Here is a 27579-nt window from a genome sequence, read left to right as displayed (position 1 = left end):
GCACTGAGGTCCTGTCTCATCTAAAACAAAATACAGTCAGATAGGTGAGAAATAGTTTAGGCGAACTACAAACAGTTAAAAAATTGTAATTATCAAATGTTATCTCTGTAGAAACATAAATGTTCTCTGTAGAACTAGTTAAAATGCAGTTCTGAATAGCATTAGTCGCCAGGTGAATCCACACACTTGAATAATGCCCTGCCTGGCACCATCCCTAAATTCTTCAAAGGATATCAAATAAATCCAATAGTTATAGTATGGAGACTGTTACTACGTGTTTCTAGGCCCTTTCTAGTTAACATGTGGGAGCTGTAGGTGGGTCGGGAAAGTGTTTCAATAGCTGTTAAATGAGTGCTCCTTGCTTGGCACAATGTGTACAGTTGTTAGTCATACGTAGCATGCCCCTCCTCACATGCTATGCAGTACACACCTATGTAAAATATAATCGATTATCTGCTTTCTTGATGAGGACTGAGTAGTTGGCAGGAGGATGCTGATAACTGAAGAATCAAAGTAGAAAGATTATGAATTTTAGCTGAAGCTATTTTATCTTTTTTGCATTTTATGACTTTTATGGCTTCTGCCGAATGAAAATCTGAACTTGAGTAACTTCATTCTACTCCCTCATCGTGGCTAGCATCTATTCTATTCACTAATGGGTAACTGTTCCTGAAGGAAGAGGATAAGCAACCTATTGTGGTTGTCAAGTTTTGGTGGTCTCCAGAAGTACTAACAGGTGAACGGCAGGGCAGGTAACAGGCTGTCAGGAAAGAGGCGTTTTAATTCCTTTTCCAGTCCGCAGCGATTGCCGGCGATGCCAATCCTCACGATTAGAGGGGTTGGGTTTAAGGTACGCAAAAAGAAGCATTCCTTCCAGCGTCAAGAAGCACTAAACCTCATTGTAGGTAATACGGGATTGTAGGGTGTTTCAAATGGAGGAATTCCCCCAGCTTCATTTAGACTCCCGCCTAATTATTATTATTATTATTATTATTAAAGGCTTTTATAGCGCGCTCTATTACTAAAAAAATAGTATCCTGGCGCTAATAAAATGTTTGCCTCTTTTTTGTAAAGCCTGGACAGAGTTTGCGGTGTTCCGCTCCGTGGAACTCCACAACTGACCCAAAAACTAAGTTTGGACTGAATTTAATCGCCATGGCCACCGCAACCGTGCGCGTTGAGAAATCTTGCCGGGAGGCGGTCTGGATTAAGATTTTCCTCACTCAACAACTTAACATTGGCGATTGTGAGCGAGGAAATCTTATTTTTCAGAACTACGTTGAAAAACTCTGCCCAGGCCTACTTTTTGCCCCTATAAACGTGTTTTTCTCACACCTATTCGGGACCTCTCTCGACAATTGTGACTCTTTTCCCCTTGTTTTGTAACACTGTATCTTTTTCCTAATCGGGTTTACCGATTCCTGCTTTAACGTACCCTCTTTCCCCATCTCGCTTCTCGCCTTCTCCTAACCCCACCCAGCACCCCGACCCTCCCAGGAATCTACTTATGAGGTACTGGGTTTTTAAGAACCGGCACAGAACCGGTAACCCAGCGGTGTCAGGGTACACCCAGAGACCTCGGGTTCTTCCTGATCCAGACCACAGAAACTCAGAGTCTTCTAGGTGAAGTCAAAGATTTGTTTATTGGCTGCAACCAAGGTAACAAGTGTCCTAGAAGTACAACACAGGGAAGTATATTCTCAGGAGACTGCTCGAATTTACAAAGTCAGGCTTCTCTCTTTATACAGAATATTCAGCTTCAGGCAAACATTCTTCGAATTTGTGGTATGTCATTTACAGTTATTGGTTTACAAAAGAAAAGCAGAGTCATGATGACATGTACATATTTCACAACGTGCTGCCCATAACAAATCACTTGGCAAGGCCCAACATTTCATCAGATATCGGTGGACCCCCAATAAAAACAGGCACCTCCCCATCATAAAGTAAGTGAAGCAAAAGAGTAGAGACAGATGTGAGCAAGATACGGCAGGTGTGCGCGCTGAAATGGTTTTATGGCTTCTTGAGCCTAGATGCTATCTTGCTCGGCCACTGGGAGGGGAACTGACCTAACGAGTTCGGCCTGGGGCAATGGTTCCAACTTGCACAGGTCATGGAAAAGTCGATTAAGGAGTATGTGTCCTTGTGGAGTTGAATTCAACTGGATTAAGGCCTATGTAAAGGGCAACACATAAATGGAAGCCAAGGGTTCAGAACGCAAATGATGATTTTGAGGTGAAATCGTCACTCTAATATGCTGAAAATATATGTACATGATGTACTCGTCATTCTCTGTCTTTTGATACCAAATTCGTCATGTTTCGAAGAAGTTTTTTAATTCTCGAGTCCAGAACGATTACACGAATCCAGATTTTCAGAACCACACTTAATGGATGCTACAGCATGGCCACGCAGCAGGCGCACCACCCACAAGCCAATTTCCACAGATGCATGACCAGTGTAGCCAGCTGGATGCAAAACAAATGCCTCAAACTCAACACAGACAAAACAGAGGCACTTCTCTTCAGGAGCAACACCTCCCCATGGGACGACTCCTGGTGGCCAGCGGAACTGGGCCCTCGCCCACTCCCACAGACCACATCAGAAACCTCGGCATCGTACTCCACAACAAGCTTACCATGAAGAAGCAGAAAAACCCTCTCCTCACCCTCTGCATGCTCCGGAAGATATTGAAATGGTTGCCCATCAACACCAGGCGTACTGTCACCCAAGACATCATCACCAGCCGCATGGGCTACAGGAACTCCCTCTACGTGGACATCACCTCACAACTACTGAGCAGACAGCAAACCATTAAAAATGCTGCAGCTCATCATCGACATCCTGAGAAGAGCCCTCATCACCCCCCCATACACACCTCAGTGTGCTCCACTCGCTCCCCATCCAAAAAAGGTTCTAGTTCAAACTGCTGACCCACGCCTACAGGCCCTACCTCTACCACACACTGAACTTCCACCAACCCGGCAAGCAACTACACTCCGCCTCCCTCTCCCTCGTCAACTTCTACAAAAGCAGAAGCAGCAGCCGCACCTTCTCCTACCTGCCCGCAAAGACCTGGAATGGACTCCCACTCCACCTCCGGACTGCATCCACCCTACATAAGTTCAGAGATGGCCTAAAAACCTGAATGCTCGATTGACAACTCCCAGCAGCAGCCTACCCCTCAGCGCCTGGATACCTGAATGGGTGATAAGCTGTGCTCTACAAATCACTGATTGATTGAAAAGAAATAGTTGGGATGCATCTGGCAATGGAGGATTCAAAGTTGAAAACAAATGATCTGCAGAATGCAGAGCATACGTTCAATGAATAAAAGGAATACAAATAAAAAGGTTGCTTAAATATTGTGCGACAGCTCCTGAGCTAAAGCAGCATGGGAGCACAAAAGAAGGTGGGTAAAATTGTTCTTCATTTAGCACCAGCTCCACCAAGACATTAGGGCTGGTGGAGGGACAAATCTGCAATACAGACATGTCCAGATGGAACACTATGTACAGTTCGGAGGAGCAAGAGAGTGAAAAGTTTAAAGCAAATGAATGGATCTGTCGAGATAAGAGACATCATAGCCTGATTTGTTAGATGCTAGGAGAAAGATCACATCAAGAACTGAGCAGGTCGATGCCACATGGCAAGGTCTAATATCAGAACCACGGCAATTTACTCTTGTTATGACACCAGGATGCCTAGGTTTTTTAATGCGAGATCTAGTTTGGCAATACCTATATCCTCAGGAAGGAACGGTCATGTTCCTGTAATCTCAGCACTTTGTCATGGGTATTTTTTGTGCCTCCATGAACAGTAGCACTTGCAGGATACACGAGACACTATATAATAAAGAAAACACAAGGGGCAAGATTTTTCTATCTCTTCCTTTTCTAATTTTGATTTGAAAATCAAGTTATATGATTCATGAAACACATTTGACCGAAAACAACACTGTTTTTATGCTTTTTAAAACTGGAAAGAAAGCGAAAATGTCGCTTCTAGCATTAGATGTCAACAAAGGTGTAGAGTCAGTTTTCTCCTCCAACAATTCCTGCAGCTACACTTCCCATTATGCTCTCAAGGGTGAGTTAGACAGTTCGTTGTTGAAGGTAATGGAGTGAGAGGATCCAACATCAATAAGGTTCTTCACTGATGTCCGCCTAGATGTAGGGGTTGCAATGTTTAGGAATGTTTATTCCAGCGGTTGCTGTATCCTAAAGATCCCATGATTGAGAACCACTTAAGAAGACCTAGAAGTGTAAACATCTACATTGCAACTGTGTTTTGCCAGTCTGCACTAGGAGTCCATAAAAGGAACACATTTGCTTTTCCCATCTGGCGTCATTTAAATCACCTAGACCTTTAGCAGACTAGCTTGACCTATACTGCATTGTAACATTTGCATAGTGCTTCATACCACTTAGTGGGGCGACACGGTGCTGCCTAGAGAATACTTTGTTTACTGTGCATGATTTGTAGTGTGCACGTTTATCGTGTGACCTTTGCAGGAAGCATCGGGTACTGTGCTTCAAAGCCAGAGTGTTACTGCCACAGAAAGATCAGTGATGCAGGGTTTACGGTGGAACAGCGCTGGATCGTATTTATCAGCACCTATTGGTTTCCATGGATGAATCACTTGGTGTCATTTTTATATGGAGGCCTATGTCTAGAGATGGTTTTGGTTGTTTGGAAGTGCCACATATTTCGACAGAGAGGGTTCTTACTTGGGCGGTAGAAGCAAAGTTTCTGCTGAAGGAACATCAGTTTAGTCCCCTGGATGGCTTTGCTAGAAACGCAGAGTGCTTTGAAGAAGGTACATCTTGCAACAGGGAACCTGTCAGGGATTTGAAATGGTGAAGTCACATAATTATTATTATGGAGTTGAAACAGCACTAAGGTGGCTGCATTCTGTATTCTGCATGTCTGAGAAAGATGAAGGGGGTGGTACTCATTTGTAAAGTCAACCTGCATAATTGAGGTGAGAGAGAGTCAGGAAAAGGGGGCCTCGATTCTGTGGGGAGTCTCTTGCCCCCCAGATTTCTAACTCTACTGGTGCTGGCTTGAGTCAGTCCTTGATTATCTATGTAGAAGATGGTAGGATGGCACTAATACATTAACAATGTTTCCAGTTTTAAAATGATATGGTTACTCTCAGCAAAGTTGTATCCGGGTGAAGGAACCGAAGATGCCCGGAGAACGAAAATATGCAAAAGAGGGGAGGGCGATAATTTACAATTGCTTGCTCAAAGAAGGATGAGATCCATTGCAGGGCATTACTCTGAATTCTAAGATCATTCAGTCACTTCTCTACGATAGGGTGGTATGCAGTGTTGAAATCCAAGGAGATGTCCAATATAACAAACAGTGATCTCATTCTAATTTACAGACACACAAGGTTGTTCCAGTTAATGATAAGGGAAGATAGCATGCCCTCACTCGGTAACAGTCTTGTTTAGCAATTAAAGAGTATGTTGTTCTCTTCATTGAAGATAGACAAATGAACGCAGAGCTTTCAAACAAGTCTGTTAAAAAGGGTCTGATGCAGACCACCAAATGCAGATTTGATTTTGAGCTCTTTGGAATGGCAGACTGTAAATTAGGTTTGAGGATTCCTGGTTGTCCTGCTAGCCATCTAAAAACGTCCACAGTGATGTTGAAAGCCTTTATGATGTTAAAGCCTTGATGAAGTTAGAGCCTTTCCGGATTCTGTTTTCCACTTTTTATTCCTTTCATTGTTTGAAGAATCAGCTGGTAATTTTCCAGTTTTCCCAGAGGATAGTGCTCTGATAAGGGATGAAAGTGTGTGTGCTTATGCATGCATGCTGGCGCTCCCTCTTGCAAACTTGTGGTAATATCAGGAACTGTGATGCCAACAGCAGCCGCATTGTATCCAACACAAAGAAAACAAAGGACTTTAGATTTTGGTGGCACTTCTTGGCATTTTGTGGTTATCCACATCAAGATCATACTGTCCTGGGGCAAGGGGTGGGGGTGGTGCTGGTTGTAGAAGCTGTGTCATACAGGCGGTAACTTGCCTTTTTTCTATCTATGGAAAATGTTTTGTGACACTGCACAAAATACCAGCTATAACTGAGTGGAAATTGTTGAATTTTTGGGATTATTTATGGCACCTCTTATCTTGGATAGCAAGATAAAATCTTATACTTATTCATCAGAAAACTGAATTTCTTCCTCTTGCCTAGATCACCCCGACTCCATCACCCGTCCTCACACCCACCCCTAGGTCAGGGGTGAAAAATCTAGTGGTGTGGATGGACTCGACCCTCAGCTTTCAGAACCATACTAAGAAAGTTGCAGGTACATGCTTTGGTTTACTCCGGAGACTGAAACCCCTGTTGGGGTATTTCGACCCGTCCACCCGACAAATGACTGTCCAAGTAGCTATCTTGTCAAGGTTGGACTATACCAACTCACTCTACATGGGGGCAAATAAGGCAGAGGTCATGATTTACAAAGGGTCCAAAATGCGGCAGCCAGAGCCCTACTTGGGTTCCCTAGAAGCTGCCCGACAACTGGTGTCATTCGTCCGTTACATTGGCTGCCTATGGCCAAGCGTATTGAATTCAAGGCCTTTTGCTTTGACTTCAAAATTTTGAAGCTCTCTTCCCCGGTTTTCCGGCCAATTTGTTGCTACCTTACACACCCACGCGCCATCTACGCTCAATAGGGCAATGCCTGGTTCCCGGCACATAAACGTTTCACCCGAGGTACGGTCCTTTTGCAGCTTAGCGGCTAAACTCTGGAACTCCCTTCCCTTTCAGATCCTGAGTCTGGATAACTATTTGGCGTTTCGGAAGGCAATTAAAACCTATCTCTTCCCTCTGGTTTAGGTTCTTGCTTGTATGTCTTGCTGCAGTCAGTGCCGGGATACCTCTTTGCTGAGGCAGCTGTGTGCTATACAAGTTGGGTTAACATAACAGCAAGGCTCTGGACCGGTTCAAGCTTGGCTTGAGGCTCCCAATCTGCTAGACTGCAAGTCTTCCATTGTAGAAAACACTAAATGGCGGGGATTAAGCTGTAATAATGAAAACAAAATCTGCAAGCTAAAAATACAGCATTAACAAAAGGAGCACAATACCAGACTGAAGTCCTACAAGGAATGAAGCCACTTGTTCCAAAAGAAGACTTGAAAACAGTTGCCCAATTGATAGTCCTGTCAAGACTTAATTATGGAAAGTCTTGAATGATCAACATCGCAAAAACACATATGTTAACCATTAATAATAGCTGTCAATGCCGCAAACTGACTACTATCCAGCAACATTCAGATAATTGACTCTAATCCTCGTCACTCGGAATGGTCTTCCTATAGAAGCAAAAAACAATTCACGCTGGCCCGTGTAATTTATAATCTAACTTGCACAGAAATAAATTTTTGCTGTAGGCTCCAACGCAATATCCTTGCGCAGGGTCTCTTAGGTCTGGAAAAGTTGGCACTCTTAAGCCACAGACTGTGGCAGTGTATCTTCCGACAGTGAGAAGAAACCCTTCATATATTCCATTTAAGAAAAAACCTAAGGACCTACTCTTTTAACGTCACCCCCAGATTTAATCAGTCCCAACATTACCCTGGCAGAACTCATGACCTTGGTTAAATTTGAGAGGACTAAGTATTTATTTATTTATTTATTTATTTTTATTTATGGATTTATAACGCGGTAGAATCGACTCTACAAGAGTATCTCTGCGCACAGTAGGAGAAAAGAAGAAAGAAAGAAGCAGTAGCAACAGATTAGTGTGTTATTCATTAGTCAATTTCTGGATACACAAACTATGCTTGAAATAGGAAAGTTTTGAGCTTATGTGAAAGTACAAGGTGCCAAACTATTTATGAAACCAAAATCTAATTATCCCTTTAGTTTCTTCTGCAAGACATTTTGACATTATGAACTCCTTACATCTTCACTAAATGTACTTTTATAACTGTTACTCTGTTAAGCGCTCTTTTAGCTCCAGTTTGTGCTTAGAAAGCTGCAAATAATAGTATTTTTAGGCACCTGAGGCCTGAATGAAATGGTGTTACATGTGGAGGTGGAGCAGACTGCATACATGTGTAGCAGTAGTATACATGAGTACATGAATGAAATGATGAATTGATGTTTGGCCACTGGGTAAACACGTGTTTAAGAAAAATGAAAGGGCAGCATTTTGGAAAACAATTTTTGTTCATGAAAATGCTAAACTTTTGTTTGGGCAACGTGTTCACTGTTCCACAATTAAGAGTATTTTAAAGCAAATATATGTATTTTTTATAAACTGACAAGCTAATGTTAGCGGACAACATTATTATTTACCAAATACAGATTTGAAGTACTTTATAAGTCTGTATAGTTCTACAACATGTTGCCAGAACTTACTGGTCTACCACATTCCCCTTTGTAGTAGAGCAGTTTCTATTTTTATCTACAGGTTAGATGCACTTCATATTTGTGTTTTCCCCAAGACAATATCAACACTATTGCATCCGTCCATATATAGCCTTTTTTGGAGTCTTCTGTATCTGTGCAAAAGGGCACTCATTGTCAGATACTAATTTCCTCAGTAAGGTGGACGATTCAAATTAGCTTTCTTAAAATAAGTACCTTCATGGTGGTAGGAAGCATCCCTCAGTCTTCACGGAGTATTATAACAGTTGGGAACAGTAGCAGAACCAGATAATTTTTTTAACCATTTGTGCCTCATCAGTGCAGTGCAGCTTGAGTCCTACAGCATAGTGACCACGTAAACAAAGTCTAAGCATAGCCATAGCAAAGTGATAGAAGGAACGCTGGACTTAATTTCAACCACTGGCAAATGCATGGGCCTTATTCCTGACCATTCTTTTTCAAACACTGTTCTGTTCTAGGCAGAGGACAGTAATCTGCAAACAAGTCCTAGAGAGGCAGATTGGGTTAGGCAGTTCCTTATAGAGCAGGCCCAATATCAATTGAATAGGGTTGGTCTCGGTCTATTGTACAGAGGTCAAGATGCAGTATACTAGAAAGTGGCCTGAACAACTACCAGTGAGAGGTGTGGAAGCATTTTAACAATCGCCTATGTGTTTATCTCAAAGTGACAGATGTGCCCAGACGTGGGTTCTGCGCTTACTGTGCAACAGGACTCAAGTTATACCTCAGTAATAAGGCTAAACTAGGATGAAACCAATCAGGGAGGCTTATGATTCCATTCGGGGGGAAACAAGCTTTGCGCTCCGGGCTGGACAAAAAGTAAGGAAAAAAGCTGATTTGCATATGGTTGATCTAGGGTGGCATCAAGAGGGGGAAAAAATCCAAAGGCCTGGAAAGCAGCCTAGAGCAATTATCAATGAATGAGATGTTTGCAAGCATTCCATCTATCGGGATTGGTGTTTCCTCAATGATTATTTAAGTGGCATGTCAACCAGTAGTCAGAAAGATTTAATGTTTCCATTGTCTTCACAAAGCTCCTCCACAGCATTTGAAAAGATACTCCTTCCCAAAACTATTTTTCAGCACTTTTACATTATTTGGGATTGCATCGATTGATTGATGGGCACCACTTACTTTACAGGGGTGATTGTGTCCTTATCTATCAGGTCTAGACGGTCTGAAGTTGTTGCAGGTGAAATGGAAATTGGGGAGAGACAGGAACACAATGCCTGGAATGATTCTTCTAATAGCTCGAAAAGACAAGGTGGATGGTTTTCACATGGAGAAGGGTTTCTTGGAGGTGTGCATTTTGAGAACTGCATATTCAGACCAGGCTTGAAAAAGACAAACAACAGATGGAGGTTTGGGATATCCAGCATCATCAGTGAGATGATTGAGAGACGTCAAGGTGGTCTAAATCTAACACTTTGTGTATTTGATTGATCATGGTCTCCTGCCCATATGTCCAAATAAGCTAGAAGATAGCACTTTAAAATGCTCAGCATGTGTTGAGTCAGGACAAGGAGATCTCCAAGACAATCCTATAGGGGTTCTGTCTGCAACTGAGGAAATCTGAACTAGAATGTTTTGTATTATTTGCATTATTTGCAGTGTAGGAAATGCAGTTGATAGGCAAGACACTTACAGATTAACACGGTCCTAACGGTTATGGCAGGAGTAAATTAAGAAGAACCCATGAGATAAGAAAGGTTTATTGCCACACTGCAAATTCAAAGGAAAACATGGGTTTAAAGAAACAGCACTTTTGCAGAATGAAATTCACTTAGGCAATAAGTAAAGTACCAGGATTTTTTTTAAACAGCTGCAGTGGTGTAGGGTCTCAGATAGAGATCGTTTTATATCAAAAGTGAATTGTTCCTATTTAAATCTAACTCCTTTATAAAAAATGCTGGTTGTAATTCGACATTGTCCTCATACCTGTTTCAAACTTTCACCAATGATGCTGCCATGTTGCCTTTCAGTGCTGGAAGATGGCAAGGTCAAGTGGACATCTTCCTTAGTTTCTTTTATGACATGGTTACTCTAAAAAGGAATACATTTAAATTTTATTACATAGACTTAAGACCTCTAAAACCACAATATGCTGAATAGCTTATACAAAACCTATCCTATATACAAAGGAACATACATTGTTAATGGAAAAATCAATAGCTCCAAAGACAATTTGTATGGTGTGCCAATTGTGGGTGAGGAACGAAGAGCTCCTTTTTCTTTATTTTCACTGTCCCCTCATAAAACATTCAACGTCTACATATAGCACGAGTCAAGGAAAAATACAAATGATCCTCCAATCATAACGTAGCAATTCTTATTTACCTATTTACCAGTTACCGATAAAAAGCACTTCGTCTTTCTTCGCTGCTCAACAGCCAGATAAGTGTCTTCGTGGCGTGGAGAATGTTACATATGGGGACCATCATTTTAAATGCTTTTCACTTATTCATGTGCTTTATTAGTTCAGGATAATTATTTAATCCTTGTAATTCTCCTCTTGTGCGCATTTAGTAGCTGCAGCACCTTCTACTTGGCTCCACCTGAGCACATTGAATGAATGAATGAAAAGGGATTTATAAAGCACTCTGCTACTCCAAGGAGTGTCCTAGCAGTCCTCACCCCTGCCTATGCACACATAGAAGGCCTAATCTGTTTAGTCTTGTTTAAACAACAACGTCTTCAGTCTCTTCCTAAACTGAGAAATATCTGTAATGCTTCGAATCTCAGAGTGAAGTTTATTCCAGGCAGACGGACCTGAGAAGGATCCGACGCCAGTCCTAGCACGCCTGATCTTAGGAGTGCTTGCTATAAAAGCTTCAGCTGAACACAGTCATCTAGAGGGAATATAAAAACGAATAGGTTGCCTAAGGAATCTAGCGATCCTCTGTTATGTTATGTTATAGGAGGTTTTATAAAGCGCACAGCTACACAACAGTGTCTCCCGGTGCTGAGACAGGGCAAAGTTGCAGAGCCAAAAGCAGGGGAAAAGAGAAACATTGACCACGGGGGTGGAGCACTGCTTGCTGGTACTGTTAGGTTTTCAGTTTCTTCCTAAAAGCCAGAATTTGTGTATTTTGACTAAGCGGGAGAGGGAGTTTATTCCAAAATCTAGCCACCAGCACCTGGAAAGAGCGGCCGCCACAACGGGCTTTAAGGCACTTAGGAGTCACCATAAGGTGTTGGTGAGCGGACCTCAGAGGTCTTCCAGGAGTATAGTATGAGATTCTTCTGCAGGTGTAGAGTGCCCCAGTGCCATGCAGCACCTTGAAGGCCAGAACAAGAGCTTTGAAGAGTATTCTGCAGCGGACCGGTAACCAGTGCTCATTCTTCAGATGGTGGGAAATCCGGTCTCTAGGACCGAGGCTCAGTACTGCCCTCGCTGCCGCATTCTGCACGACCTGCAGTCTTACTGAGCAGAAACTCCAGAAGGCCCAGATAAAGGACGTTGGCATAATCCAGCCTAGAGGTGAAAAGGGCCTGAACTACTTTCTTTCTGTGTGGAATAGGTAGTAAAAATAAGAACCTGCGTATCATTTTCAGGAGGCCAAAACATGTGCCTACCACCTCTGATTAAGGGCTCTATGGACCAGAATGAGAGTCTTAAATAACATTCTTTTTTTTTTACGGGGAGTCAACGTAATGCCTTAAGGTGCAGGGACACGTGTGCTCTAGGAGGCCAACCCAGTAGAGTATGTACTGCTGCATTTTGGACCACCTGCATGTGTTGATAGGGTATTCCGGTAGGCCCAGATACAAGGCATTGCCATCGTCCAGCCTAGATGACACCACCTGTTTCCTGGTTGAGAAAAGGTAGGAACTTTATTTAGTCACGCAGTAATCCAAAGCAGGACCCCACCACTGAATTCACTTGTGTAAAAAAAAAAGAAAAAAAAAAAAAAAAAAAGAGTAAATCATCGAATTATATACCTAAATTCATCAAAGAATTCGCTTGACTCCCTGGAATGGGGACCTCAGCTGGCCAGAAAGATTGCCATGTTTCCTAGGCTGTCGCTCCACAAAATAGCAGCTCTGTTTTTTTCCGCATTGCATTTGAGCCGAAGGTGTGTTAGCCACTAGAAAATAGCGGACAGGCAGGTTCAGATCTTTTCACCAGGCAACCCTGCATTGTAGTCCCATGAAAACAATAGCTGGGTGTCATCAGCATATGAGATTATTTTTGCGCCCAAGGCCTCCGCAAGTAGAGCAAGAGGAGTAAGATCGATGTTAAATAAGGTAGGGCTCAGAGCTGAGCCGTGGTGTACTCCAACTTACAATACACGTGGCACCTAACAAAAATTAGGGATCCAAACCTTTTGCCCGTATCCTTCAAGAAATTATGCCAAGCAGTCCAGGGCTTTGCCTTCAATTCCAATAGCATTGAGACAGGCCAGTAGAGCGGCATGGGGTACTGTATCAAAGGCCGCTCAGAGATCTAGCGTTACACCAGCAGTGCCTTTCCCCTGGAGTCTAAAGTACTACTGATGTAATCCGTCACCTCTGCTAGTGCCGTCTGTGTGCTAAAACATTGGCGAAAGTCAGACTAACTAGGATGTTATAAATTGTTGCTTTCTAGGTACTGGGAAAGCTGGGAGTTGACATGCTTCTCCATGCTCCTTAAAGCTGGAAGCAAGGATTTGGGTCTGCAGTTAGATAATTCGGCTGGGTTTGCTGAGATTTTTTTTAGGAGAGGCATGATCTTAACCTACTTCCGGGCCTGGGATACCAATGCTGACGATAAGCGCGAGAACATTGGGAGGGGGCAAGTGTCTGCCGGAGAACCAAACTTGAGGCTTTGAATCACTTTAAGGGAATCTTCTATAGAAATGGAATCAAATTTGGAGCGAGTACCTGTGGAATTATGAGGATAACTTGCATAGATACTGCCTGGCATTGCTCCCTCTAGCAACATTCTGGGGAGAGACTGTCCTGGATGTTCTTGATCTTGTCATGGAAGTATTGTGCCAGCTGCTCGCACCAGTCAGCTGATGGTTCAGGACGTGTGGAGCTTGCGTCTGGGAATATAAAATTGGGTACAATTAAAAATAATTCTCTGGATTTATTCCCAGCTAGTTAGAGTCCATCTTCCAGATATGCTTTCTTTGCTAATCTGACCTCCCTATAGTATTTCTTTAGAGCAGCCTTATACTGGGCTTTAGAGATAGGACTGTACACTTTCCTCCATTGTCTTTCTAGAGGCTTGAACGGTTTCTTGCCTTTGTTGAGGGTATCAGTGTACCAAGGACACGAAGGATTAACTCTACGTGGGACTTATTTGATTTCTAGAGCTAGATCCTTAGCCACATCTCCAATTCAATTGCCCAGAAAGTGAGTGTCGCAATTCCCCCAATGTTCTAGAGAAATCCTCTGACTAGATTTTATAAAAAAGCTCCTGAAACATGAGAAGCTGTCACTACCTTCAGAGGAGCTTTCCCTACCCATGCCCAGTAGAATTTGATCAGAAAGTGTTGTACACCCTCAACTCCATGAGGAGATTCCGGTGTCTCCTTTCAGTTTGTTTGCTCCTGAGCCTTCCCTAGAGAACGGATAAGGACATGGAGGCACGACTTTTGTCCATAAGGCAGGTGGGCATTTTGGATTTTGAAAGCGCAGTACAGCCTCATGATAACAGGGTGCACTGTAGGCGGTGAATCGGTCTGCTCCACAGAGGGTCTCTCGATGGTCCCAGGTTTTTGTCAGACCAATGAATGAAAGTAGTACAGCAGACTGCATTTCCACTGGCTCACACCTCTTTTGGAAATAAATCAAAAAAGAGCAAATTTCAGTGCTCAGGATGAATGACAACTTCTTTCCACGACATGCAGAGGACAGCCTTTTGCTTAATTATTTTTTTCCGGGGGGGTGATTGGGCCAGAATATCTAAGGTCAAGGAATCTTTAAGGTCTACGAGTGGAGCATTAACTCAGACATATTTAACTAATTAGCATATATATTGTCAGGTGTCAGCATCAATAAATAAAACCAGAGCTCCATGGCAAAGTCACGGCAATCTGATCTCCTTGAGGAGATAGACGAGGAATAATATTTCCTGCCCATCAGAGTGAGGTTGGTGGAGGCACTAAATTCATCCATGCAGAGAGTAGTCCCTTCAACCCCTGGGCCCCAGGAAAGGTATTCTATTGCTTGCTGCAGCAAAGAGCATGAACACCCTCCCTGGGTGAAATGCTCAGAGCCCTTCAAGCTCACAGACTCCCAGGGAGGGCAAAACCTTCTGCAAAAAGACAAAAAGAATGCCTAGTGCTCTTTAGACATGAGTTTTTAAAACTATATTGCCGCACAGAGAGTCTGCTTCTAACAGAACCAGACTTGAAGTACCCTTGAAGAGGAAGCTCCTTCTTCCCCTGTGACATCGATGAAAGGGAAGGTGCAGCAGATCATGAACAAGATGTCAACTCTGGGATAAACCAGGTTTGAGCTGATTTTGAAGGCAAGACAGTAGCTAAATACCCCAGACTAGAGGGAACGTCCTAAGAAGGTCTGTACAGCAAAGGAAGCTCAAACACATCCAGATGAGAGCTACTACCAACGGTCTTCAGCATGAACCTACTTAATTATGCATACTACCCCTCCTGGGGTATGGCACATCAACCAGGAATCTCTGTCCTGGGCTTTTCTTTCAATCTGACTCCGGTTGTAACCCATCTCCTCAAGGACTTAATATCAGGTGTTTCTAGGCCTTCCTCTTTTCCTTTGCCCCATGAGGGATTCAGGTGAGGGCTTGCCTGGTGGTGTTTGATGCAGGCTTGTGTAGGGTGTGATCAATCTAGCCCCAGCTTCTTTACATGATTTTTTCATTAGCAGGGAGTTGGAATGTCTGCTGCCATAGGTTGTTGCTGCTGATGGTGTTTGACCACCGTTTTTGATGGATTGTACTCAAACAGATGTTAATGAAGGTTTGGACTTTCTTGGAGGTGCTTGTTGTCAAAGTTTCTGTGGCATACAGAAGGACCAACTTTATGTTGGTGTTGGTTTGCAAGGTTAGATTCTTGGAGCTCTGGATTTTCTTTAGCTGAATTAAGGCAGCGCTTGCTATACAGATTCTTGTGGGCAACATACTCAAAACAATTTCTAGATAAGCAAGACCATCCCTTCAGGATAAAACTACAGTGCCCCCTCCCCCCAACCCTGCCTCCTCACCCATAAATTGACTTGAAAATGGCCACCTTCATTACAAAATTTGTGAAGACAAACTGCTTGACACTGCATGCCCATTAAAGAAGATCCTTGACATGGGAGAAGAGGGCAAAGAAACCTGTAAATTGCTCTCACCAGAGTTATCTGGATGGGCAACATGCTTTCTCTGGAAACTGAACTGTGCTACATCTACTGATCAATCCTGATTAAGAGTGATCCCATTATGGGTGAATCATTCATATCAGAAGACGGCCCAATCAACTGTGGCAATCTCTTCGGAGACCCCTCCATAAAATAAAATTGTAATCACCTGTTCACCTTCAGACAAAGCTCCAAAGGACTATAGAAAGCCATCAAGAGGAAGATTTTTGGCAAGGCGATAGAAGCAGGGGGTGCTGAACATGCCTCTCTAATTTCCCAACATTCCAAAGAGGTCATGGCCTCAAATAAATGGTCCAATGGCACAAGGGAAGTTTGGAGGAATCTTTTCCATATTTGACACCTGAACTCTGAGGGACGATGCCTCTGTTGGGAGTGGTCCCAGTGTGCTGAAGCTTGATTGATCTTGTTCAATTTTGGTCCATTTTTAAAAAGGACATAGATAGGATATTAAGCTGAACCTTGCATTCCCTTTACAGCCTATTATACTAGCACACACTGCTCACTATGGTACCGTGGGACTCCCACTTCGACGACGGGTAATGATTCAAGCATTTGAATCTATGAAAGATACTAGGAAACCAGGAGAGAGTTGAAAGCAGAGCTCTCGAGGTAGAGGATCTTGCTGCGACAACTAGCAAACTCATTGGTGGGACTTCTTGCCTTGTCAATTCACGTGATCTTTTCCAGAACCATTTAATTATTTTGAGCTTCAGTGACTAAAAGCCTTCCGAACTCAGTAAAGGATTCACTTATGTGTAGAAACCCTCTCAGAAGACCAAAGACTGAGATCCTGTGGTGGTTGGATCACATGGGAAGGCCAGTATTGACAAGGCCATATTTGGGACCGCTCAAAACCAAGTCAGAAGCGAGTCATTCATGGCAGGCACCTCATTGTGGGGATACTCCCACAGTAGGACAGTGTATTAGGATTCTAGATTAACTGTTGGAAACTCCTGATGGGGTCCTTCGCAGTGAAATGCATGATTAAAGACAAGGTATCCTGTTGAGTGTTCCTAAAAATGGAACATCTATCAGCAGTTTGATACATCAACATGATAGAAGGTATGAAATCAAAAGAGCCTGATGAGCTAGTAATGCATTTTCTGTCACTTCTGCCTGGTCAAAAAGATTCTTATCTAGCTAGGTGAAATGGCTGCCAGAATAACAGAACTCGACTATTGACTGGAATTCAGTTTATCAGAAGGACTTGGATCCAAAGGTGTTCCAACTAATAATAAACAGATGGCAACCTTGCAAGATAGATGTTTGCATCTCGTCTGCACCAGCTACAGAGATATTTCAGCTGGAGGCCGTGCCCACTGGACAAAGCTACAGTCAAGTACCAGGACTTGATTATACACTCGGGTGAACTTGTTCATGATTAAACTACAGTTAAAGTCACAAGTTTGATTTACAGTTCTGCCTGAACTTTCTTGGGATTTCCCAATCCTCCTTCCCCTTCTTCCATCCCAACATCCTGAAGGATTATCAAGCCAGCTCACAACAATTACTGCCAGAAGGATCTCTCCATCTGATGGTGTAGAAGATTACCAGAGACTTTGGGAAATCCCAGAACGTTCAGACCAAACTACGAACTTCATCAAGAAGGATTGGTCAAAAAGTAATGGTCACACAGTACAATTCAGCATAGGTGGTCTTTTTGGTGTATGGAACAAATCTGGACTCCGTGGTGACAGATGTAGTCAATATATTTAAACTTCACCTCAGAACTGGCAGATAGCAGTTTCGCATATAGAACAGTCAATGCTTGTAGATCATCAATTTTAGCTGACCTTAAGGTAGTCATCTAAGTGTCAGTGGGCGAACACTACTCATGTACAGGCTACTTCAAGACAATCAACTATCTTTCAACCCACAACCAAAGTACTGTCAACTGAACAACAAATATATTTACCTAAACCCTCTGAATATTCAGCAAGAATATTTACTCCGGAGGGAGTCACCTTTACAGTTTCTAGAAGAACTAAATCAAATTTCAGAATGGTCTCTTATCTGTCTCTTCCGTGTATGATAGATGTATTAAAGCTTACAGGCTATGGTGGAAGAGGCCAGCCCTCCCACCCCCCCAAGGACAAATCATGTGCTGTTAACCTACGAGACCAATGTCATCCCTGAAAAATGAGAGATGGGTATGATGAATAAGCGAGGCAGGGACAGTTATCTCTAGAATCGGGTAACACTCAGAAAGGAGCCAGGGTATTAAAAGCCTTTTTTACGTGGTTGCAAGTAAGACATTTAGGTGGAGGACATATTAAATGTGCCCCATTGATCCACAGAGCCCAGCCAGTTATGGGGTTAGCATCATTGGTAGACAATAGGTTTTAAGCAGGTATTATCGAAGCCTCCAGTCTTGACACAGAATGCAACATTTCCTAGTTATTGTGAAAGAAAGTTTCAGTTCTATTAAGAGCAAGGAGGTGAGGTTCCTCCGATCCTAACATTTTTTTCCACACACAAGTAAAATCCACCCACCCATTGTGCAAGGAAGGACAATAACGCCATTTGGTATAAGTAGGTTATATTCTTCAAATAAAATATTGCATATGTAATATTGATGGGTCACTAAATATGTGTGTAGTAAGATTTTTAAGAATTGAACATTCAAAATAAATTAAAAGTGGGTAAGGATTACAATATCTGTTTTTAACTAGGAGAAAAATGTAATCAAGATTTTCATTCAAGATAAAAGCAGATGTTATGGGTAACAAACTATTAATAATGAATGTAAGGTCCATAAACCTCTTTAGCTGACCTTAAAGCACCAAACCAAAACCATCCTCCTGCAAACTAAGTCAGGCTCTCTGCAGGATCCATGCCCATCGAAAACCATTCATTTAGTAGCTGACACTATTTCATACCAACTAACAGACTTTTTTATCTTATGATTAGGTCAGGAATATTCCCCAGAGCCTGGAAGATAGCCCATATTCTCCCTTTAATTAAAAAAAGCTAACCTAAATCTTTTAGGTCCTGGGAACTACCGTCCCATTTCCAGATTGCCCATACCTGCGAAAATAATTTAAAAAGCTCTTAACTCACAGTTGAGAGCTTTCATCGAGGACTAGAGCCACTTAGACCCTTGCCAATTCAGATTTAGGAAACATCACAGCACAGAATTGATTTGATAAGTGCCTGGGAACAGATTAGATGGACACTGGAGATAGGGGGGAGGGGAAACATCCTTAACAACGAAGTCCAAATTACGACTTGCCTGAACAACGAAGTCCGAACAACGACAAATGTTAACAACGACTTTCCAAACCACGACTTACCTGAACAACGAATCTTAATAGATGCTTTTGTCTTCTGTGATCAAGATACATGGAGAAAGAAATGACCACTAGATGGCAGGCTTGCATTCTGCGTGAACTATAAGCTCCGGATAAGTAGTCAAGCACGCAAAATGAAGTGCTTTCTCAAGACTCACAGGATGGTGTCGGGCCTCGAACTTGGATTAAAAGTTCAAAAGAGGGCAGCTTTGGATTTAAGCTAATATACCCTCCCCACTTTTCCGTTTTCTATAAAATTACAAACTCGAAAAAGTTGTTTAAACATGAAGAAAAACCCGTAAAGATGTGTGGCTCTGTGTTTTTGAACTGCCAAGCGCAGCGATAACAATTGAAAAATGGATATTCTTTGAGGGAAAAAAAAAAGTGGAGGGGCATTCAGCTTATTCACTCAGTAGTACATTGTTTCATAAATAATATGGATGAACAGCAGCCCGCACACTTCTGGAAAGTGCTCAGCTCCACTAAGTAATGCATACATTTAAAAAACGCCGACTACTTGCTGCGCAAGGCAAACGGACCAGGAGGCAATATGTTAACCACTACAAAGAGGAAATAGGAGAGGTGACCTAGTGACAAGCGATGCACTATCCCACACCGGCAATGTAGCATGACGTGTCACGATTACAGTAAGTGCAAGCATAGCTTGTGTGTGGGTGATCGTGTATATTTTTAGAGTGGGGGAATTAGTATTTAAGGGGTGGGGGGATCGTGTACTAGTTGGAAAGCATTTTTTACACGCATTCCTTTACAACGAAAATTCGTGTTAAAGGAATGCGTGGGGAAAAAAACGTGGTTAAGACGAGGTCGTGGTTAAGACCTCGTTGTTGGGGAAGTCGTGGTTGGGGAATTCGCTGTTAAAACATACAACCGACTGGAGGATATTGGGGTAAAAGATAAAGTCCCTGCTTTAGTCAAATAATTTCTGTCAGACAGTATCCTTTTGTTGGAGCTGATAATTTCAAATCCCCATCCTTCCTCTCCCTTGCAGCATCCCCCAGGGTTCGTCTCTTAGCCTGACCATTTTTAACATCTGTGTGGCCCCTTCGGCTAAACTCATTAGATAATTCGGGTTCTCGGCAGTTACCTATGCAGATGACACACAATTAGTGATCTCCATATCATCTAATATCTCAGAGATAGCAAAGCGCTTTTACACCTGTATGTAAGAGATCTGAAAATGGATGGCAAGAAACTGCTTAAAGTTGAATTCAGGCAAGACCGAGGTACTGCTTTTTGGGAAGGATACTTCCTTCTGGTCCCAAGACTGGTGGCCACCTGAACTTGGACAACATCCTTCGCCAGTCATGAAGGTAAAACATTTTGGAGTTATCTTGGACACCCATCTGACCTTCGAAGGGCATGTGAATACAATCATGTCTGCCTCCTTCTTTACGATGAAACTCGTACGGAAGAACTCTCCTTTCATTCCGAAGGACCTGCAAAAATGGTGATTTCTGCTTTGATACTTTAAACAATGGACTATGCAAATGCTCTTTTTGTAAATATAAGAAAAAAAAAGTCTAATTGAGCTGCAGGTCCTACAGAACTCAGCCGCTCTGCTGTCACTAGGCATACCCAAAAGAGAATCAGTCTCAGCTGCTTTTCCTCTTCTCCATTGGTTACCTGTTGAGAAGCGTATACAGTTTAAGCACTGTGCTATGCTTTCAGCGCTCTTCATGTGGAAGGTCCACAAGTTTTTAAGCTTTGATTCCATTGGTATTTTCCACCAGGATCACTTTGCTCAGAAACAGCATGCAATATCATTGTTCCCAGAGTAAAAAGAGTAAAATGGGACATGAGAAGTTTTATTCCCAGCACCTCCAGTCTCTGGAACAGCCTCCCTTTATTGCTGAAAAAGGAAACCGACCTTCTCTCCTTGAGGAAAAAAATTAAAAACCTGGCTTTTCAATCTCTAGAAGTCTCTCAACTTTGGCCAGCCTCATAACCTGGTATTGGCCAGCCTCATAACCTGGTACTGCCCAGTTTGCAAGCTTGCGTGCCTAGACACCTCAGGGTAGTGCGCGTTTATTATTTTCATTTCAACAGATTTGTGCACGAAGGAAGTAGTATTCACTAGAGGACTCTTATAAATGAATAACTGCAATGAGAGTAGAGGATCATTTGTTCTCTGCATGGACTCCAGATATACTTATTTGTTGAATGTTTTCTTATGGTTTTGGTTTCAATAGAGCGTCTAAGTAAAAATAAAGGACAAAGAAATACATAATCCTCAACTCTGTGTCCTTAATAAGCTTGAAACTTACTTTCTCAATAGCTCAGAAACTTTGCATTCAGAAAACATTGGTTGGGGAACTTGTCTGGGAAGATTATTTAACAAGCTTGGCCTCAAAAGAATAATAATACACAAAGTAGGGCTAACACAGGAACAACACCGAAATATTAAACTCTATTGAGTAATTAACAGAGACAGACTAACTACCATACATGGTTGTGCAATCTTGTGTTTTGATATTTTGAAATCCAAACACAAAGATCAGTCTCAGGTTTATGAGGACGCAGGGGTCAAAGTCCCCCAAAGTTATTCTTTTATATGAAGAAAGCCACTACCTTGAAATGCAATAGGTCTCGCATTTACGCTAGTTGGAGCTCTTCGCATTGTAAATGACAACGCCTTTTATTTATGTTTTGGTTTTTAAAACCTAAATAAAATGCATTGTCATTTACAATGCCAATAGCTAAAACTCACGTAAATGCAAGACCTATTGCATTGCAAATGCATGTTTGGGAAGTATAGTCAGGCGAACGAAGCTCCCAGGGATGATACAGTGACTACTTTTTTGCACTCTAGGATTGCAATGCATTGTAAGGTGTCTGAAAGGTGACATGTTGGTGCTAGGCAAAGGAGAGGCCTTCTAATCTACAAAGAATAATAAAAATAAAAATAAACTCTTTACTTTAAAGGCTAGCATGGGCGCCTGCTAAAATGTGAAGCACAGCGCCCGTGTTGTTAATACTTAAAGTTTAACCCGGGTGCGGGACAGCAACGAGGAGCAAACAGTGGCAAATAAGGCGCCGTGGTGCAACCTAAAGCACCGCGCCCGTGTTGTGAAAAAGAGGAGATGATACGGAGTTGGGCAAGTTGTGCGGCCGCCATGGTTTGCTTAGTTCTTGGTCAGCAGTAATTATATGCGGCGTTACGCACTGGTAAAAAAAAAAATGCAAAATGCAAAGTAATACTTAGCGACAAGAAAAAAAGTAGGCACCTGCTAAACTATTAAGCGTGGCGCTGTGGCCTGTTGCAATGTCGCGAGTGTAATAGGGAAAGATCATTAAAGAAAATAGTGCTCACCGACCATATAAAGCACGCTGAATAACACCACAAGCAAAAGTTCCAGTCCTTGTGGGAGGTTAAACATGCAGACAAGGCAGTACCAAGGAGGGACTAGTAAGCTTATTTATCAAGAAAAGCAACAATTTAGGAAGGATGGTAACAGGAGCCATTTGAAAAGATGGGCGGGGAAATGGGCGGAGCTTGTATTCCATATTCAATACAGCATGCCTCGCAGAGCAAGCAGTGCATGCGTGCTGCCGCTAGGTTCAACCTAAAAAAGGGGGGGAAAGGGGAGCACATAGGTTTAAACCTCTAGAACTACACAGTTAAACTTAAGAATAGGAGCCTAACAGTGGGTATGGTTGGCAGCAGACAACCATATAAGACCATCCAGCATACCCAGACTTCAGACACATGGAAGACTCTGAACAGCTTCACAAATCTTTTTCTTTATGGCACTCCCAGTTACCAAATTTAGGAGCTGGGCCTCCTCCAGACATTTTCTTGGCAAGGTTGAGTCCCCAACAAAAAGAGAAATTAAGACCCTTAACTTTGGTCTTTGTTTAAAAAAAAAAAAAAAGTAGACACCCTGCTTGCTCTGCTGAAGGCGTCCCAGTGTCGGCAAATTACATTGGGGCAAATTCAGCAAGTTTGACTGGGCCAGCACGGATCCGGCTCACCAACACCTGGTAGTTCGGGATGTGGCTGAATCCCACTTATTTCGTACTCTGGCGATAATGTAGTGCCTAAAGCAATGAATAAGTAATTAGCAACAGCTAAAGCATAATATATTTCACCCTAAAGAACGAAGTTGGTCAGCTCTAAAACAAGGTAAAAAAAGTAAATACGAGATTTTGAGCAGCGTGTACTTGTCCGCTAAAAGAGAAAAACTAACTTTCGTGGGGGCCCATGTGGAGGGGGAAGCGGGGGCAACACTTACCTGCTGTTTGTTCAGGAGCACTCTAGCCTCCTGAAATGAAAAAGCAAGACTCCGACACCTAGCGGCTCGGTATTTTATTAAGACCCCATTGTTACCCATCAGGGGCAGTTATGTTTTCAACTGGTGAGGTTGCCGGCTGGATACCTTGTTTAGCTCTTACCTTCACACGGGCAGCCTAGCCAGGGGGTTGTGCTCTCTTTCAGAACTCTACCCATCCCCACTGGCCCATTATCACCTTCTCTGAAGCTGGAATGGACACCCTACTACAGGCTTGGGAGTCTTGGAAGGCATTGAAATTTAACTTGTATGAATGCCTGCACTTGGGAAGGCGCCTGGCAGTTAATTTATAAGAAACTTTGTGTGTTTTTTTAATTGTTGATCATTCTTGGAAGAAACACGTCTGTTTTGAATGACAGGTTTTGTTCTTCTGTGATCTGACAGTCACACAATGCCTAGCTGCCAAGTTTATAGATTGCTAATGTGTGGCATTTCCACAGTTTCAGTGAATGTAGGAGTGACATTCTACAGCCATATAGTTAGCTTATATTACGTATAATACAATTTTAAAATAATGACTGCCATGCTGTATACTCCTTTCCCACTCACAGGCTGGGACCTCACAACACTGAAAATACACAAGACTCTAGTCTTTCTCTCTAAACACACACTGATAACTTCAGTGATTAAACTAAATGGAGGATTCAAAACGTATAGGGCTGCATTTCCCACCACTTAATTTAACTTGCATTTGTTATTCATGTAAGGTGTATGCGATATGTTATATTCAGTTACCTTTGAATGCTACAAAAAAATATATATATTTTGCAAACCCTAGTTTAAAATAATGGTATGCAAAATTTGTATGCTAAGACCTCGTAGTAGTATAAACACAAAAGTGACAATTTTACAGTGCACCAACCGAGATTCATTTCGGTTTCTCTCAGTTGTCACATAGGCATCTGCAGTGACTGGCAGACTAAAAAAGAGTGCATTTCCCACAGATTCCGTTAACTTGTATTTGACATCAGTTAAAAAGGGCAGAATATCCTGTATCTACTTTTGTGTCAGCATACAAAACAGAACATGCACCTTAACTAAGTCTTTAACCCAGAACCCCAAGCTCTGATCCCCCTGTTGAAAGAGAAAGCTTGTAAAGCTTACAGGAGAAGTGACTGTCCAGGAGGAGTAAGCTGCAGCAGGATGCTGGTTAGGTGGTCCTGCATACACGGAGGACTGCGGAGATAGATCTGTGTGCTCTAGTGTCAGTGGACTCCAGCCTCTAGTGTAATTCCTGGCTGGACCCGAGCCATTGTGCCTGAACTGTGAAAATGCAGTATGGCCCGAAGCCCATGAACCTGCTCCCTGTCGCAGCATGACCCAGATCCATGCACAACCTGAGATCTGCTAGACTTGAAGCAGTGGTCCACCATTCAAACGAGCAAGCCTCAGCATGAACTTAAGCCAAGTTTGTAGGGCAATAATTTTCCAGACTCAAGCGAACGAAACGTAGCTGCTCCAAGCAACCGCCAAACCAGCCATGACAAGATGATAAATGCTCCTGACACTAAAACAGAGTGAAGTGTTTACATGATCAATTCTACAGAAAAGTCAAAAAGGCCAAGTTCTGGGCTCCACGATTTCTTTGCCAGGAGAGCCAAAAAAATCACTAGAGCAACTGTCAGTGACCAAGGATGATGTGATATTGGTGAAAAGTACCCTCTTAAAGGGCCAGTGTCCGTTTTAGGGCTGCAGTCTATCTAGCTACTTTCTCCTCTTTCTCTCATTCTTTTTCAAAATGCTTTGTGAAAGTTTTCTTGTGATTACTCTTTATTTAGAGACTAATTAAAATATTTTTTTAAATAAACTTAAATGAAAATTAACTAAGACAGCCATTGATATTTCATGATGCAGCCATTTTTATTTTGTGGAGTGCTCTGGGATGCGATCCGTGGTGGGGCAACTCAGTGCTTAGGATTATCAATGGAGATCTCCTGATGGAAAACACAGTATACTATAAACTTCCCTCTACACAAAGCAGCACATTTCAAGACATTACACTATGACCCCTCTATACGGCGCACCCAATAACATACTTAAAACCAAGAATAGGAAAAGCTGCATATATATATATATATATATATATATATATATATATATATATATATATATATATATATATATATATATATATATATATATATTTTAAAAAGCTGAATACCAACACTACCATTGAAAGCAAAGTAAAAACAGTGGACACACCAACTTCATACCACAGTCCTACGAGCAATGTGACCAGTCCTAAAATTGAATAAAATGTAAAGAAATTAATTCATAACAAACCTGTTCCTTGTATTGCTCAATTTTTCTGGGGTTCAGCCAACTTTTACACTCTAGCACCTTGTACAATTCAGTATCTCAGGTGCCATGAATTCTCCCTTACAAGTGGTCACCTTGTATCTCTCAATCCTTGTGAGCATTTGGCTTTGTGAATTTATACACATACTATCGTCTGAATATCGTGAGGATTTCATCAAGACACTTGCATCTATACTCGCACATGAACATAAGCTACTTAATTTCAACCCCTCAACAATGTTCAAGGAAACAGCAAATGAGGAAAAATACTACAGACTTAAATATCCAATTGACACCACACTACAGCGTAAGGCTCCACACTGCACAACAATGTAAGAGTTTTCCCCCCAATCATACATCAACAAAACCGCTATATACGGGGTGAAGTATTACATTAATACTGAACAAACTAAAATATGAAATTGCCTTTAACTGATTAGGGAACACCACAATAGACTTTTGTAAAACACTTCACACAAACAGTGCACTATCAAGGATGATCCATCACAGAGTACTGTAAATATTGCAACTGGAAAATGAAAGCCATCTAGAAAAACACTCTTTACATAAAAATGGCTATAAAGGTGTACATTAGAGAAAGTGCAACAGAAAACTATTGCGATCACTCCAGCACAGAATAATACAACATTCTCGACAGATATACACTGTTTATGAAATAAACACATATCAACACAACAGTTGGAACTGAAATACAATGACGCTAATGAGACAGATTAACATTTAATAACATACATTGCACCAGCTTATGTCCCCGGGAACTCTAGCAAGTGCTAGGATAAGTATACCAATCAAGCAGGTTCAGAAAACAGAACCTGCACCATTCCAAAAGCGAGGCACAAGACACCTTCAAACAGATCCTTTGCAAGAACACAACCATCACACTGTTAATATTATACAAACCAAACATCCAGCCTGGTCATGAATATATAAATAAAAATGGTGGACGCAAATGGTGCATGCATTTGCTTACCACATTATTTTGCAAAACCTCCATTTTCTTCTTCTGTTCTTCCACAACAGCCTGCATAGTCTCAACATCGTGGTGAACACTGTTAAGGGTGCTTCCTATTGTTGCAACGCTCTGGAAAGGACAACAAACAAAAACAAAGTGAATTAATTCTAGCCTGTCATTTTTGTTGTCTCAGCAGCACACTTGGAGTTTACAAAGTTTGTCCCATTGTGGGATCCACAAATCACGCTCTCTAAATGATATGCTTCGCTTCCAAGGGATGAGAACAGACTGTGAACGTGATTTTCAGAAACCTCGAGAATGTTGGGTACATAAGAGCAATGTCCCCAACGGCCCACTGTGCACCATATTTCAATACATTTGCCGCTTTCACGGTGCACTTTAAAGTCTGAACTATATTCAACACCTAAAGATTCACTAGTGTGGCAGAAGTGCTGCTATATCTGGGATCTTTACAAAACTATTTTCCATTATTACATAAAACATGCAGAATTTTATTAAATGCAGCATTTACTGAGTGATGCTGCAGCAATAGTCCTATGTTTTTAGTTTTAAATGTATTTTATTGCGTTTATCAGTAAAAGTAACATTAGACATTGTGACATATTGCAAAGGCAGTCGGTACGTATTGCTGGCGGGACAGACTAGCATGTCTTCCCTAAGTAAGAGAAACAAAGCGAAGTGCATACGCCAAATATGAAAAACAATATCATGGAGGCAGATACGATGCAACGCAAGGAAGCAAAACAAGAAAAGGAGCAACCAAAACCCCTTAAACAGCCCGAGCCCCATCCCCCCACCCCCGCCCCAGCCAGTGTGCCATGCGTCAAAACAGAGTCTGCGAGTCAGCCGATAAAAGGTAACGTGAGTGGTCCGGGGGATCACCGAGGGTTAGGTGTGGTATCGGTGAGGCGTAGAATCCGGAGGTATTTAGGACAGGTGATCTC

General features: G+C 42.2%; 1 protein-coding gene across 2 annotated transcripts in view; it reads right to left on the bottom strand.

The window, feature by feature from the left end:
- Positions 1 to 27579, bottom strand: part of EFCAB14 (EF-hand calcium binding domain 14) — a 278772-nt gene that overhangs the window by 143885 nt on the left and 107308 nt on the right. For both annotated transcript variants that reach the window (XM_078671656.1, XM_078671657.1), the window contains exons 5-6: positions 26633 to 26743; positions 10353 to 10457 (exon numbers count right to left, since the gene is read on the bottom strand). In XM_078671656.1, coding sequence (XP_078527782.1) covers positions 10353 to 10457; positions 26633 to 26743 — 216 coding nt within the window. The remainder of the gene's footprint in view (positions 1 to 10352; positions 10458 to 26632; positions 26744 to 27579) is intronic.

This window comes from Lissotriton helveticus, chromosome 1_2, assembly GCF_964261635.1.
Source record: "Lissotriton helveticus chromosome 1_2, aLisHel1.1, whole genome shotgun sequence".
Lineage (NCBI taxonomy): Eukaryota > Metazoa > Chordata > Amphibia > Caudata > Salamandridae > Lissotriton > Lissotriton helveticus.
Note: the sequence above shows the minus strand (reverse complement) of the source record. Positions and strands in the feature narration are given on the sequence as shown.